The sequence below is a fragment of the Chiloscyllium plagiosum genome, unplaced genomic scaffold (assembly GCF_037043375.1).
Source record: "Chiloscyllium plagiosum isolate Xiang-an unplaced genomic scaffold, Cpla_swu_hap1 HiC_scaffold_45, whole genome shotgun sequence".
NCBI classification, from domain to species: Eukaryota; Metazoa; Chordata; class Chondrichthyes; order Orectolobiformes; family Hemiscylliidae; genus Chiloscyllium; species Chiloscyllium plagiosum.
Genome location: NW_028270183.1, coordinates 18,993,030 through 19,006,509, shown reverse-complemented (window position 1 = coordinate 19,006,509; position 13,480 = coordinate 18,993,030). Strand labels below are relative to the sequence as shown.

Sequence of the window (13,480 nt, the reverse complement as noted above, 5' to 3'; positions counted from 1 at the left end):
TGAAGCACTGTTTCTACGGAATGCACAGCAGCAACAGCTGGGCGGCACGGTGGCACAGTGGTTAGCACTGCTGTCTCACAGCGCCAGAGACCCGGGTTCAATTCCCGCCTCAGGCGACTGACTGTGTGGAGTTTGCACTTTCACCCCGTGTCTGCGTGGGTTTCCTCCGGGTGCTCCGGTTTCCTCCCACAGTCCAAAGATGTGCAGGGCCAGGTGAATTGGCCATGCTAAATTGCCCGTAGTGTTAGGTAAGGGGTAAATGTAGGGGAATGGGTGGGTTTCGCTTCGGCGGGTCGGTGTGGACTTGTTGGGACGAAAGGCCTGTTTCCACACTGTAATGTAATCTAATCTAATCTAATCTAGTATTCATTTATGGAACACTTTTAATGTTACAAAGCAAAACATGCCACTTTAAAAACATTAAGGAGAAAGTGAGGACTGCAGATGCTGGAGATCAGAGCTGAAAATGTGTTGCTGGAAAAGCGCAGCAGGTCAGGCAGCATCCAAGGAGCAGGAGAATCGACGTTTCGGGCATGAGCCCTTCTTCAGGAATCTGAAGAATTCCTGAAGAAGGGCTCATGCCCGAAACGTCGATTCCCCTGCTCCTTGGATGGTGCCTGACCTGCTGCGCTTTTCCAGCAACACATTTTCAACTTTAAAAACATTAGCCAACTTGATGAAGAGGATGGTTCTCAGCAGAGTTTGAAAGGAGAAACGCAAGGCGGGACAGGTGGGATGTTGTAAGGAAGGAATTCCTGACTTTAGGACCCAGGCAGTTGAAAGCAAAGTCACTAAACCACCACTGATGCTTGTACCATCTACAAGATGCACTTCAGAAATTCACCAAAGATCCTCAGACAGCACCTTCCAAACCCACGATCACTTCCATCGAGAAGGACAAGGGCAGCAGATACATGGGAACACCATCCCCTGCAAGTTCCCTTCCAAGCCACTCGCCATCCTTATTTGAAAATATATCACTGTTCCTTCAGTGTCACTGGGTCAAAATCCTGGAATTCCCTCCCTAAGGGCACTGTGGGTCTAACTCCACAAAATGGACTGCAGCGGTTCAAGAAGGCAGCTCACTACCACCTTCTCAAGGGGCAATTCGGGCAGCCAATGGTGAGATAATAAATTCTTAAAAATATTGGATAGATTTAAAATTTGGGATATTCAAGAATTCATATCTGCAGGAGTGTATGTATCTATCGGGCTGTAAAACAAGAGGACATTACAGAGAACAACTTGCATTCCAATAAAACCTTTAAGACAGCACAATATCCCAAGGTGCCCTGACATAGAGACAAAATTTGACATTGAATGGCGGCAGTCAACTTCAGGCCAGGTCAGGCAAGGTAGATCTGAAGGGGAGTGTGTCCCTGTCGATACTCGTACCTCTTCAATATCTCAACAAGATCGGGTTTTGAGAAGAATTGTAGCTCAGGTTGAGGTTCTGGATGTAGGCGTGCTCACTGAGCTGGGAGGTTTGGAAGGATGAAGCTTCATTCAGAGGCTCACTGATGATGTTACCTAGCATGATGACGAAACGTCTGAAACCGAACCTTCCAGCTCAGCGAGCAAACCTACATCCAGAATCTCAATAAGAGTTTGTCCCTTTAGAATGAATCCAGCACATTCTGCTGCATCTTCCGACCTGCTTATGGAACTGTAGGGGAATGTATTGATATTTTTCGGATACAGGAAACGAGTCAAATGATTACATTCTACTGAAGTTCACCCTTCTGTTTGTCTCCCAAGAATTTGACTGTCCTTCCGATGAAGTTGCCAAATGTTCACCCACAACCATGGAGACAGAGTGGATGCAGGTAAGACGCCACTGACACCATGGCATTTTCTGAACATTCTGAGGATGTGGGCCTAATTGATGTCTGAGGGAAAAGTGCAGGAGGTTGAATTGAATTAGCTTTATTGTCATATGTACCCACACGAATGCAGTGAAAAGTTTACAAGCTGCCATCTTAGGTACAGCTTCTTGAGTACAAATTAGATTAGATTTCCTACTGTGTGGAAACAGGCCCTTCGGCCCCAACAAGCCCATACCAACCCACCGAAGAGTAACCCACCCAGACCCATTTCCCTCTGACTAACACAATGGGCAATCTGGCTTGACCAATTCACCTGACCTGCACACTTTTAGATTGTGGGAGGAAACCCACACAGACTCAGCGAGAATGTGCAAACTCCACACAGTCGCCCGAGGGTGGAATTGAAACTGGGTCCCTGGCGCTGTGAGACAGCAGTGCCAACCACAGAGCCACTGTGCCACCCCAATTCTGAGGGAAAACAAAGAAAAATAAAGAAATAACAAGTCTGGCATTATAGACCTTCAAAGTACAAAATCACAGTAATAAATTAGAAAAATTAATGAAATAGAAAGCTCAGAATAACAGTCCTTCTGCCATAATGTACAAAAAGATAAATAAACACATTTAGATGAATAAACACATAAACACATTAGAATTATTGTCACATACTCGACTGAGCGCAGTTGAAATGTGTACAAATCGTTGCCTATAGCATCATCTTCAATGCAAAGGTTCCCTAGGCACAGATTCTTCAATCACAGTTCCAATAAAATGGAGAAAAAAAATTCAGAATGATGATCTTCCAATCTAGTCCATGGTAGCCTCCAGACTACAACAGGCCTAGATCCAAACCACACTGGGCCTAGCCTCCAGACTGCACCAGACCTAGCCTCCAGATCTTAATGGGCCTAGCTTCCACTTCTCACTGGGCCTAGATCCAAACCACACTGGTCCTAGCCTCCAGACTGCACCAGACCTAGCCTCCAGTCCTCACTGGGCCGAGTCTCCAGTCCTCAATGGGCCTAGATCCAAACCACATTGGGCCTAGCCTCCAGTCCTCACGAGGACTAGCCACCAGACCACACCGGGCCTAGCCTCTAGACCTCACTGGGCCTAGCCTCCAGAACATACCATTGCTTGAAACCAGGCCACATTGGGCCTAGCCTCCAGACCGCACTGGGCCATGACTCCAGGCTACTCCGAGCCTTGCCTCCCGACTGCACCAGCCTTCATCTCAGGGTTCACGATGTTGGGAGATCGCCCTAGAATCACCTCGAGACCAGACGTCCACACTGAGACCATACGAGGCCAAGGGGCCGCCATCTACAGCTGAAAGACCACCACACTGGGGGAGGGGGATTGTTGGGAGATTGCCAGGCCAAGCTGAAAGGCTGCCACGCCAGTCCGAGAGGACGCCTTGTTGGGTCTGTGCTGAAGCTAGGAATTCCGACGTCGGGAATTCCGAGGTCGGGAGTTCCGAGGCCTGGAGGTCTGAGGCCTGGAGTTCCGAGGCCAGGAGTTCCGAGGTCGTGTGGCTTTTCTTTTAAAACAAAAAGAAATTTAAGGCAAAGATTGGGGCTCGTTAATGGAGCTGAAAATGTGTTGTTGGAAAAGCGCAGCAGGTCAGGCAGCATCCAAGGAGCAGGAGAATCGACGTTTCGGGCATGAGCCCTTCTTCAGGAATGAGGAAAGTGGGCAAAGCAGGCTAAGATAAAAGGTAGGGAGGAGGGACTTGGGGGAGGGGCGTTGGAAATGCGATAGGTGGAAGGAGGTTAAGGTGAGGGTGATAAGGTGAGGGTGATAGGCCGGAGTGGGGTGGGGGCGGAGAGGTCAGGAAGAAGATTGCAGGTTAGGAAGGCGGTGCTGAGTTCGAGGGTTGGGACTGAGACATGGTGGGGGGAGGGGAAATGAGGAAGCTGGAGAAATCTGAGTTCATCCCTTGTGGTTGGAGGGTTCCTAGGCAGAAGATGAGGCGCTCTTCCTCGAGCCGTCGTGTTGCTATGGTCTGATGATGGAGGAGTCCAAGGACCTGCATGTCCTTGGTGGAGTGGGAGGGGGAGTTAAAGTGTTGGGCTACGGGTGGTTGGGTTGGTTGGTCCGGGTGTCCCAGAGGTGCTCTCTGAAACATTGGTGGTGGGTGTGGCGACGAGGGAGTCGCGGAGGGAGTGGTCTTTTTGGAATGCTGATAGGGGAGGGGAGGGAAATATATCCCTGGTGGTGGGGTCCGTTTGGAGGTGGCGAAATGACGATGGATGACATGATGTATATGGAGGTTGATTAGGTGTTGGTGAGGACCAGTGGGGTTCATCCTGGTGATAATTGGAGGGGCGGGGCTCAAGGGCGGAGGTGCGGGAAGTGGAGGAGATGCGGTGGAGAGCATCGTCAACCACATCTGGGGGGAAATTGCGGTCTTAGTCGAAGGAGGGTGTCAGTGGAAGGGTATTGGTCGGTACGGCGGGAAAGGAAGAAGCGGAGGGCTTTGAGTCTTTCGTGATGGGGGATGGAGGTGTACAGGGACTGGATGTCCATGGTGAAAATAAGGCATTGGGGACCGAGGAAGCGAAAATCATGGAGGAGGTGGAGGGCGTGGGTGGTGTCCCGAACGTAGGTGGTGAGTTCTTGGACTAAGGGGGACAGGAGGGTGTCGAGGTATGCAGAGATGAGTTCAGTAGTCGAAGGAGGGTGTCAGTGGAAGGGTTAGTCGAAGGAGGGTAATGGAACCGATGTTGGCACAATGGGTTGAACAGCCTCTTTCTGTGCCTGAAGAATTCCCTGATTCTGTGACTGTGGATTGACAAACATGACCCACTTTGTCCTCAGAAACAGCTTCTCATTCCCAGTTTACAGAAATAGCTAGACAATATGTTGAATATTGTCTAGCTATCGCCATTGTTAACAGCTAACCCGAGAATGCAACTTTTAAAAGAAGGTTTTGTGATTTAAACATGAAAGAAGTGAAACTATCACTGTATTCTAACAGATGAAAGGCTTAACAGACAATCAATTTTTCAATGTATAATTTCAGTTACATCACACTGTAAATTTTTGCTATAAATTCTGTGTTACGATCGAGCCCTCCACTATCACCTGATGAAGGAGCGTCGCTCCGAAAGCTAGTGTACTTCCAATTAAACCTGTTGGACTATAACCTGGTATTATGTGATTTTTAACTTTGTACACCCCAGAGAGTAGTGGAGACGAGAAGCATTTAAGGAGGAGGTAGGTCTCTTTGAAATCATAGACCTCTGAGAGAGGCTGTTCTGCACATCGACCATCCAACGAGCATCACACCCAGACCCAGGCCCCTACCAAGATGTGCTATGGGAAGAAACACACACACACACGCGAGGAGCATGCAAACTCCGCACAGACAGTTGCCCAAGGGTGGAATCGAACCGCAGCCTCTGGCGCTGTGAGGTAGCAGTCCTAATCACTGAGCCACCATGGGTTGGATGAGTTGAGGGCTGTGAGGATCTGGCTTAAAAGAGCAACTGAGGCTTGGGGCAGACCTTAAAGATTAACAGTGCAGATTTGAGGGGCTGAATGGCCTACATTTGTTTCATTATGTTCAGTGATTATTAGCATCCAGGCTTCGTGTGGTTCCTGAGGAAATCACAGACAAAGAAATCGGAATAATTTACTGTTTCATGGGACATGGATGTTACATTGCTGTGGGTCTGGAGTCACGTGTAGTCTGGACCAGGTGACGATGGCAGAGTTCCTTCCGAAAGGTCACTAATGAACCAGATGGGCTTTTTCCACAACCATCACTTATGTGGTCATTTGTTCGATGCTTAAATCCCGATTATTTTATTCAATTCAATTTCCCACCATCTGCCATGACAGGATTCAAACCCAGTTTCACAGAATGTTACCTCAGTCACTCAATGACCAGTCCAGTGATAATGCCATGAGACCGCCACCTCCCAAGTGCATTTGTGTAGTGCCTTCACATAGTGCAACACCACATGGTGCTTCACATCATTGTTATCAAACGCTGAGATACATAAGGAGACAGGAAATAGGGTGGGTGTTAAGGACTGTCTTCAAGAAGCAGAGAGAGGTAGAGCAGTTTCTGAAGGGAATTCCAGACCTTTGGAGCCCAGGCAGATGAAGGGTCATGCCACCGGTGTGAATAACATTGAAATGCACAAGGGAAAAGGATGAGAGAGTAGCAGAGTTACCACTGCAATCTTTGTTATCATCTACTGCAGTCTGGTTGGGTGATCGGAGAGCAAATATAGCTAGGGAACAGATGATGGTTATACTTTAATGAAGGGTTAATTTTGTGTGTGTTTGTGTGTGTGTGTGGGTATGTATGTATGTGTGTGTGTGTGTGGGTATGTATGTGTGTGTGTAGGTATATGTTTGTGTGTGTGTGTGTATACACATATGTGTTTGTGTGTGTGTGTCTGTATGTGTGTGTGTGTGTCTGTGTGTATGTGTGTGTATAGCATACATTTAGGAATCAGCTAATGGCTAAACCCATCTAGCCTGCACATCCACAGACATTATGGCCAATCCACCTAACCTGTACATCTTTGGACTGTGGGAGGAAACTCACACAGACACAGGGAGAACATGCAGATGTCACACAGACAGTCATGGCAGCGTTAGAGTTGTAAAAATCAAAAGAGCTGTGGATGCTGTAAATCAGAAACAAAAACAGAAATTGCTGGAAAAGCTCAGCAGGTCTGGCAACATCGTTGGAGAGAAATCAGAGGTAACATTCTGACGAAGAGTCACTGGACCTGAAACGTTAACTCTGATTTCTCCCCACAGATGCTGCCAGACCTGCTGAGCTTTTCCAGCAATTTCTATTTAGTGGTGTGTAAGGAGAAATAAAATTCTGGACTGTGTCGAACTGACCTTTAAATTCCAGTTTTCAACATTCAAGAGCTCATCTTATTTCAATTTTGTTAGCCTAATGGGAAAGGGTAGCAAGTCAGAGGTGGTATTTCTAGGAAGTGAAAGCCACGCGGCAGGTTTATATAGTCATCTCTTTCAGTTGTTCATCAAAGTCCAACTGATTAACGGGCAGATGGTATCGTGCCATACTCCCCAGTCTACACCCACAGTCCAATCCACTCGCAGTCTCTGGGCAATAAATATTGCTTTTCCAGTGCTACCCTGGTATCATTTCTCACTGGAAGGTGAGAGAGATATTAATGGGAGGAAGAGAGGGTGTCAGTGGAAGGGTACTGGTCGGTACGGCGGGAAAGGAAGAAGCGGAGGGCTTTGAGTCCTTCGTGATGGGGGATGGAGGTGTACAGGGACTGGATGTCCATGGTGAAAATAAGGCGTTGGGGACCGGGGAAACGAAAATCATGGAGCAGGTGGAGGGCATGGGTGGTGTCCCGAACGTAGGTGGGGAGTTCTTGGACTAAGGGGGACAGGACCGTGTCAAGGTATGCGTGTCAGTGGAAGGATACTGGTCGGTACGGGCATAAGCCCTTCCTGAAGAAGGGCTTATGCCCGAAACGTCGATTCTCCTGTTCCCTGGATGCTGCCTGACCTGCTGCGCTTTTCCAGCAACACATTTTCAGCTCAGAGAGAGATATTAATGTCAACAAAGCATGACCAGAAACACAGGGACAGGATGTCGAATTAACATGTGGACTTCGTTTTGGATATATGACAAACCTGCTTCCTGTTATACCCAGACACAAGCCTATTTACTCATGATGTGGGGATGCCAGTGTTAGACAAAGTCAGAAGTCACATGTTCTAGTCCAACAGGTATATTTGAAATCACAAGCTTTCGGAGCACTGCTCCTTCATCAGGTGATTCCTATTTATCAATTAATTAATTTGACCAAAGACCAGTCAAACAGAATCTTACACAAGTTATTTTCTCACTTTTCTTCCACCTACTTATTCAACTGGAGAGGGTTCAGAAGAGATTGACCAGGATGTTGTCAAAAATGGAGGGTTTGAGTTAAGAGTCATAGAGTCATTCAGATGTACAGCACAGACACAGACCCTTCGGTCCATCTCGTCCGTGCTGACTAGATATCCTGAATTAATCTAGTTCCATTTGCTAACACCTGGCCCATATCCTTCTAAACCCTTCCTATTCCTATACCCATCCAGATGCCTTTTAAATGCTGTAATTGTACCAGCCTCCACCACTTCCTCTGGGAGCTCATTCCATACACACACCATCCTCTGTGTGAAAATTCTCCCCCTTTGGTCCCTTTAAAATCTTTCTCCTCACACCCTAAACCATTGACCTCTAGTTATGGACTCTCCTACTGCAAGGAAAAGACTTTGTCTATTCACCCTACTATGCCCCTCATGATTTTACAAACTTCTATAAGGTCACCCCTCTACCTCCGATGCTTCAGGGAAAACAGCCCCAGCCTGTTCAGCCTGTCCCGACAGCTCAAACCCTCCAACTCTGGCAACATCCTTGTAAATCTTTTCTGAACCCTTTCAAGTTTCACAACGTCTTTCCGATAGGAAGGAAACCAGAATTGCTCACAATATTCCAACAGTTGCCTAACCAATGTCCTGTACAGCTGCAACATGACTTCCCAACTCCTGTACTCAATACTCTGACCAATAAAGGAAAGCATACCAAACACCTTCTTCACTATCCTATCTACCTGCGACTCCACTTTCAAGGAGCTATGGACCTGCACTCCAAGGTCTCTTTGTTCAGCAACACTCCCCAGGACCTCACCATTAAGTGTATAAATCCTGCTAAGATTTGCTTTCTCAAAATGCAGCACCTCGCATTTACCAGAATTAAACTCCATCTGCCACTTCTCAGGCTGAATAGACTGGGACGTTTTTTCACATGGAATGTAGGATCGTGAGGGGTGACCTTACGGAAGTTTATAAAATCATGAGGGGTGTAGATAAGGTAAATGGCAGGTGTCTTTTCCCAAGGGTGGGGGCTTTCAAGGCTTAGGGGCATGTTTTTATGGTCAGTGAAGAAAGATTTTAAAGGCCATGAGGGGTGATTTTTTGATAGAGAGTGTGTGGAATGAATTACTGGAGGAAGTGGTGGATGTGGGGACAGTTACAACATTTAACAACCATTTGGAGAAGTTCATGAATATGAAAGGTTTGGAGGGATATGGGCTGGGAGCAGTCAGGTGGGACTAGTTTAGTTTGGGATTATGGTCAGCATGGATTGGTTGGACCAAAGGGTCTGTTTCCATGTTGTATGATTCTATGAATGTACTCAGTGAGAAATGTAATCCCTGTGATACGCAGCAGCACAGCAAATCCACTCACTCAATAAACCAGCTTCAAGCAAAGATTCAGGATGGAGGCGGACCCATGGGAAGAATATTGAACTGCGGGTTACAGCAATGACTGGTACAGATTTGGTAGTGCGCGTGCAATTTATACCCTGGAATTCTCCAGTACAATAACATGAACTTACTTGACTGTCTCTCTCTCTCTCTCTCTCTCTTTTTCCCAGGGTAACAGTTCAGCTCCTGAGCATGATGATCCAGCCTGCTCACTCATCAGCTTCTTCCGTGACTATAATGTATGTGAAAAGCTGCATAGTCAAGAGGACTTTGATTTTGAGGAGAACCTGAAGGTGAGCATTGGGAAAGGGAAGTTAAACAAATGTAGGATGTAATATCGGAAATTGTATCTCCGCGGAACTCTGATTTAGGGTCTCACTTTTGATTTACCAAAACTTTTAAAAGGACATGAAGAGGGTGTCTTTATTAGTCAGTGCATTGAGTTGGGAGGTCATGTTGCCACTGTACAGGACATTGGTTAGGCCACTTTTGGGATACTGCATTCAATTCTGGTCTCCTTCCTACAGGGGGAATGGTGTGAAACTTGAAAGGGTTCAGAAAAGATTTACAAGGATGTTTCCAGAGTTGGAGGATTTGAGCTACAGGGAGAGGCTGAACAGGCTGGGGCTGTTTTCCCCTGGAGCATCAGAGGCTGAGGGGTGACCTTATAGAGGTCTATAAAATCATGAGGGGCACGGATTGGGTGAATAGACAAGGTCTTTTCCCCAGGGTAGAAGAGTCCAGAACTAGAGGGCACAGGCTTAACATGAGAGGGGAAAGATTTAAAAGGGACCTAAGGGGCAACTTTTTCTCACAGAGGGTGGTACGTGTATGGAATGAGCTGCCAGAGGAAGTGGTGGAGGCTGGTACAATTACAGCATTTAAAAGGCATGTGGATGGGTATATGAATAGGAAGGGTTTGGAGGGATATGGGCCGGGTACTGGTAAATGGGACTAGATTAGATTGGGATATCTAGTCAGCATGGCCAAATTGGACTGAAAAGTCTCTTTCATACTGTACAACTCTGTGACTCTATGATTCAATTGTCCATTCATATATGTTTCTTTATCTTTAATGCTGATGTGCTTATCTATGTGTTTCGATGCATCTACACTTTGTCCTCTCACTTGCAAATTCCGTCTTTTAAGCAAGTGATTTCTCCCGAATTCGCGATTGGATTTATTAGTGACCATCTCTGATTATAATCTTACCCACAAATCAACACATGTTCCCTCGGCAGGTACTATCAAATCCTTTCATAATTATTAATTCTGTCTCCATCCCTCTTGAATTAAAATCCACTTTCTCCCTGTGTGTTAGTACTTCTCAGAATGTAACCATGAGGTCAGTCCATCAAATAATTTCTTTCATTTGTTCATGGGATGTGGGTGTCTCTGCCTGGACTGTTATTTATTGCTCATCCCTAGTTGCCCCCTTGAGAAGATAGTGGTGAGCTGCCTTCTTGAGCCCCTGCAGTCCATCTGCTGTGGGTTGACCCACAATGCACTTAGGAAGGGAATTCCAGGATTTTGACCCAACGACAGTGAAGGAATGGTGATATATTTCCAAGTCAGGATAGTGGAGTGGCTTGGAAAGGAACTTGCAGTGGGTGGTGTTCCCCATGTATCTGCTGCCCTTGTCCTTCTAGATGGAAATGGTCTTAGGTTTGGAAGGTGCTGTGTAGGGAGCCTCGGTGAATTTCTGCCGTGTATCTTGTAGATAGTACACACTGCTGCTACTGAGCGTCAGTGGTGGAGGGAGTGGATGCTTGTGGATGTGGTGCCATGTAGTGTCAGGGGGTGAGTTACTTGCTGCAGTGTCCCTAGTCTCTGACCTGCTCTTGTAGCTGCAGTATTGATATGACCAATCCAGTTCAATTTCTGGTCAATAATAACCCCCAGGATGTTGATAGTGGGAGATTCAATGATGATAACACCATTAAATGTCAAAGGGAGACAATGACATCGCTTGTTAAAGATGGTATTTGTCTGGCACTAGTGTGAGACCAATGCTACTTGCTAACTGTCAGCCCAAACCTGGACATTGTCCAAGTCTCTCTCGCCAAATTACGTGGAAATTAGAAAGAAATTTTTCTTAATAAAATAGCCATTACCATCTTTACTGAGGAGAAACATTATCACCCAGAGGGTGGTGGGAATCTGGAATTCTCTGCCTGTAAGCGTGAGAGAGGCAGAAACCCCCATCACATTCAAGAAATCTTTAGAAGTGCTCTTCCAATAGCAAGGCACACAAGGCGATGGGTTAAGTGCTTGGAAATGGCATTAAAATAGATAGCATGGGCCAAAGAGTCTTTCTCCTGCTGAAGATCTCTGTGATATAAGAAACCTTTAAAAATCTGAAATTCCTTTAACCAAAGTACAAGGGAACAACTGAAAGTGAATGTATGGCAGAACACTGGGTCGCTTAGAGGAACAGAGAGATCTTGGGGTAATTATTTACAGATCTCTGAAGTCAGCAGAGCATGTGGATAGGATAATTCAGGAGGCAGGGTAAAACCAATGACTGCAGATGCTGGAAACCAGATTCTAGATTAGAGTGGTGCTGGAAAAGCACAGCAGTTCAGGCAGCATCTGAGGAGCAGGAAAATCAACGTTTCGGGCAAAAGCCTAATTCAGGAGGCATATGGGATAACTGCCTTCATCACTCGTAGTGTACAGTATAAATGCAAGAAGGTAATGTTGGAGTTGTACAGAGCGTTGGTTAGGCCACACCTGGAGAATTGTGTGCAGTTCTGGTCGCCTCACTACAGGAAGGATGTGATAGCACTGGAGGGGATACAGAGGAGGTTCATCAGGATGTTGCCTGGGATGGAGAAGTTGAGCAATGAGGAGAGACGAGATAGGCTTGGACTGTTTCCTCTGGAACAGAGAAGGGGGGGGGACATGATTGAGGTATATATGAGGAGTATGGACTGGGTGAGTAGGGAGCAGCTGTTCCCCTCATTTGAGGGGTCAATCATGAGGAGGTATTGTTTCCGGGTAAGGGGCAAGGGATTCAGAGGGGATTTGGGGAAAAAGAAACTACCTCACACATCAGGTGTTGGGGATCTGGAGTGCATAGCATGGGAAGGTAGTGGAGGCCAGAAACCTTTAAAAACATATTGGGATGAGCACCTCAAATATCATAACATTCAAGGGTATGGGACAACTGGTGCGCAGTTAGTGGGAGCTAGGACGGTGCAGACTCGATGGGCGAAGGGCCTTATCTGCTCTGTATGACTTCATGACATACAGATGGGTGTGGAGCAAAGCTGAGGAACAGAGTTGAAATGCAGACCAGTTGGGACTGAATGGTTCAGGCAGTTGAATAGGCTACTCCTGTCAATGTTCACAGCCATCAGAAATCTCAACCTCTTTCTAATCCAACTCATCGCTGTCCAGCACTTACTCTGACCAACTTGCTGTTCCTCTTGATCTGACCTCTTATCGTTTCCATCGTTTTACTTGACATTTTCAACGGCTCTGCCGTCGCCCAGACAGAAATCCACCCTCCCTTTCGCATCATAATTCTGTTTTTAATGCAAATCCATTTCAGTGCAGAGTTGCAACGCAGCCTGTTACCTGAAGTGATTGAATTGTAGCCGCGTTGATGGGACTGTTTCAATCCTGCAGAACCTCACCTCGCTGACAGAGGAGCTTCTCAGAAACCGGTCTCGTTTGGAAACTCTGGGAGGGCAGGATCGACAGAGAGCACTGGAGGTATCCTTACAGACCATTGAAAGCTCAGTGATGGCCTTGGCGTACACACTCAGTGATCAGGAAAAGAAGAGCATGGCGTTTGGAAATATCGGTAAGAAACCCAGAGGGTGACACCAAGTGGAAAGAAATAAATTAAAGATGAGCGTATTGGGCCTCCATCTTAGGGACAGGAGTAGACCATTCAGCTCCTCAAGCCTGACCTGCCCTTCAACGAGATCACAGAATCCCTACAATGCATATAGAGGCCAATCGGCCCTTTGAGTCTGCACTGGCCCTTCAATGAACATCCCACCCAATCCCCACACTTTAAACCATAGCTAATGCTGATGAAGAGCTTATGTTTGAAACGTCGACTCTCCTGACCGGCTGTGTTTTTCCAGCGCCGCACTTTTTGACTCGGATCTCCAGCCCTCACTGCCTGCACATCCCTGGATAATTCGAGCAATTTAAGCATGGCCAATCCACCTAACCTGCACACCTTTGGACTATGGGAGAAAAGCAGCGCACCCAGAACCCTGGTGCTGTGAGGAAGTAGTGTGAACCATTGAGCCACCCACCCACTGTACTGTCCTCATGCCTGATCTGTGGCTGAGCCCCATATGTCTGCCATTGGCCCATATCCCTTAATACCTTTGCTTAACAAAGGTTTATGGATCTCAGGTTTAAGAT

The 13,480-nt window shown here is 46.8% G+C and overlaps 1 protein-coding gene across 4 annotated transcripts in view; it reads left to right on the top strand.

Moving 5' to 3' along the window:
- The window catches only part of LOC122552178 (adhesion G protein-coupled receptor E3-like), a 121,535-nt gene that overhangs the window by 68,404 nt on the left and 39,651 nt on the right, over positions 1-13,480 (top strand). For all 4 annotated transcript variants that reach the window (XM_043694744.2, XM_087983454.1, XM_043694745.2 and 1 more), the window contains 3 exons: positions 1,759-1,826; positions 9,262-9,384; positions 12,725-12,902. In XM_043694744.2, the coding sequence (XP_043550679.2) occupies positions 1,759-1,826; positions 9,262-9,384; positions 12,725-12,902 (369 nt within the window). The remainder of the gene's footprint in view (positions 1-1,758; positions 1,827-9,261; positions 9,385-12,724; positions 12,903-13,480) is intronic.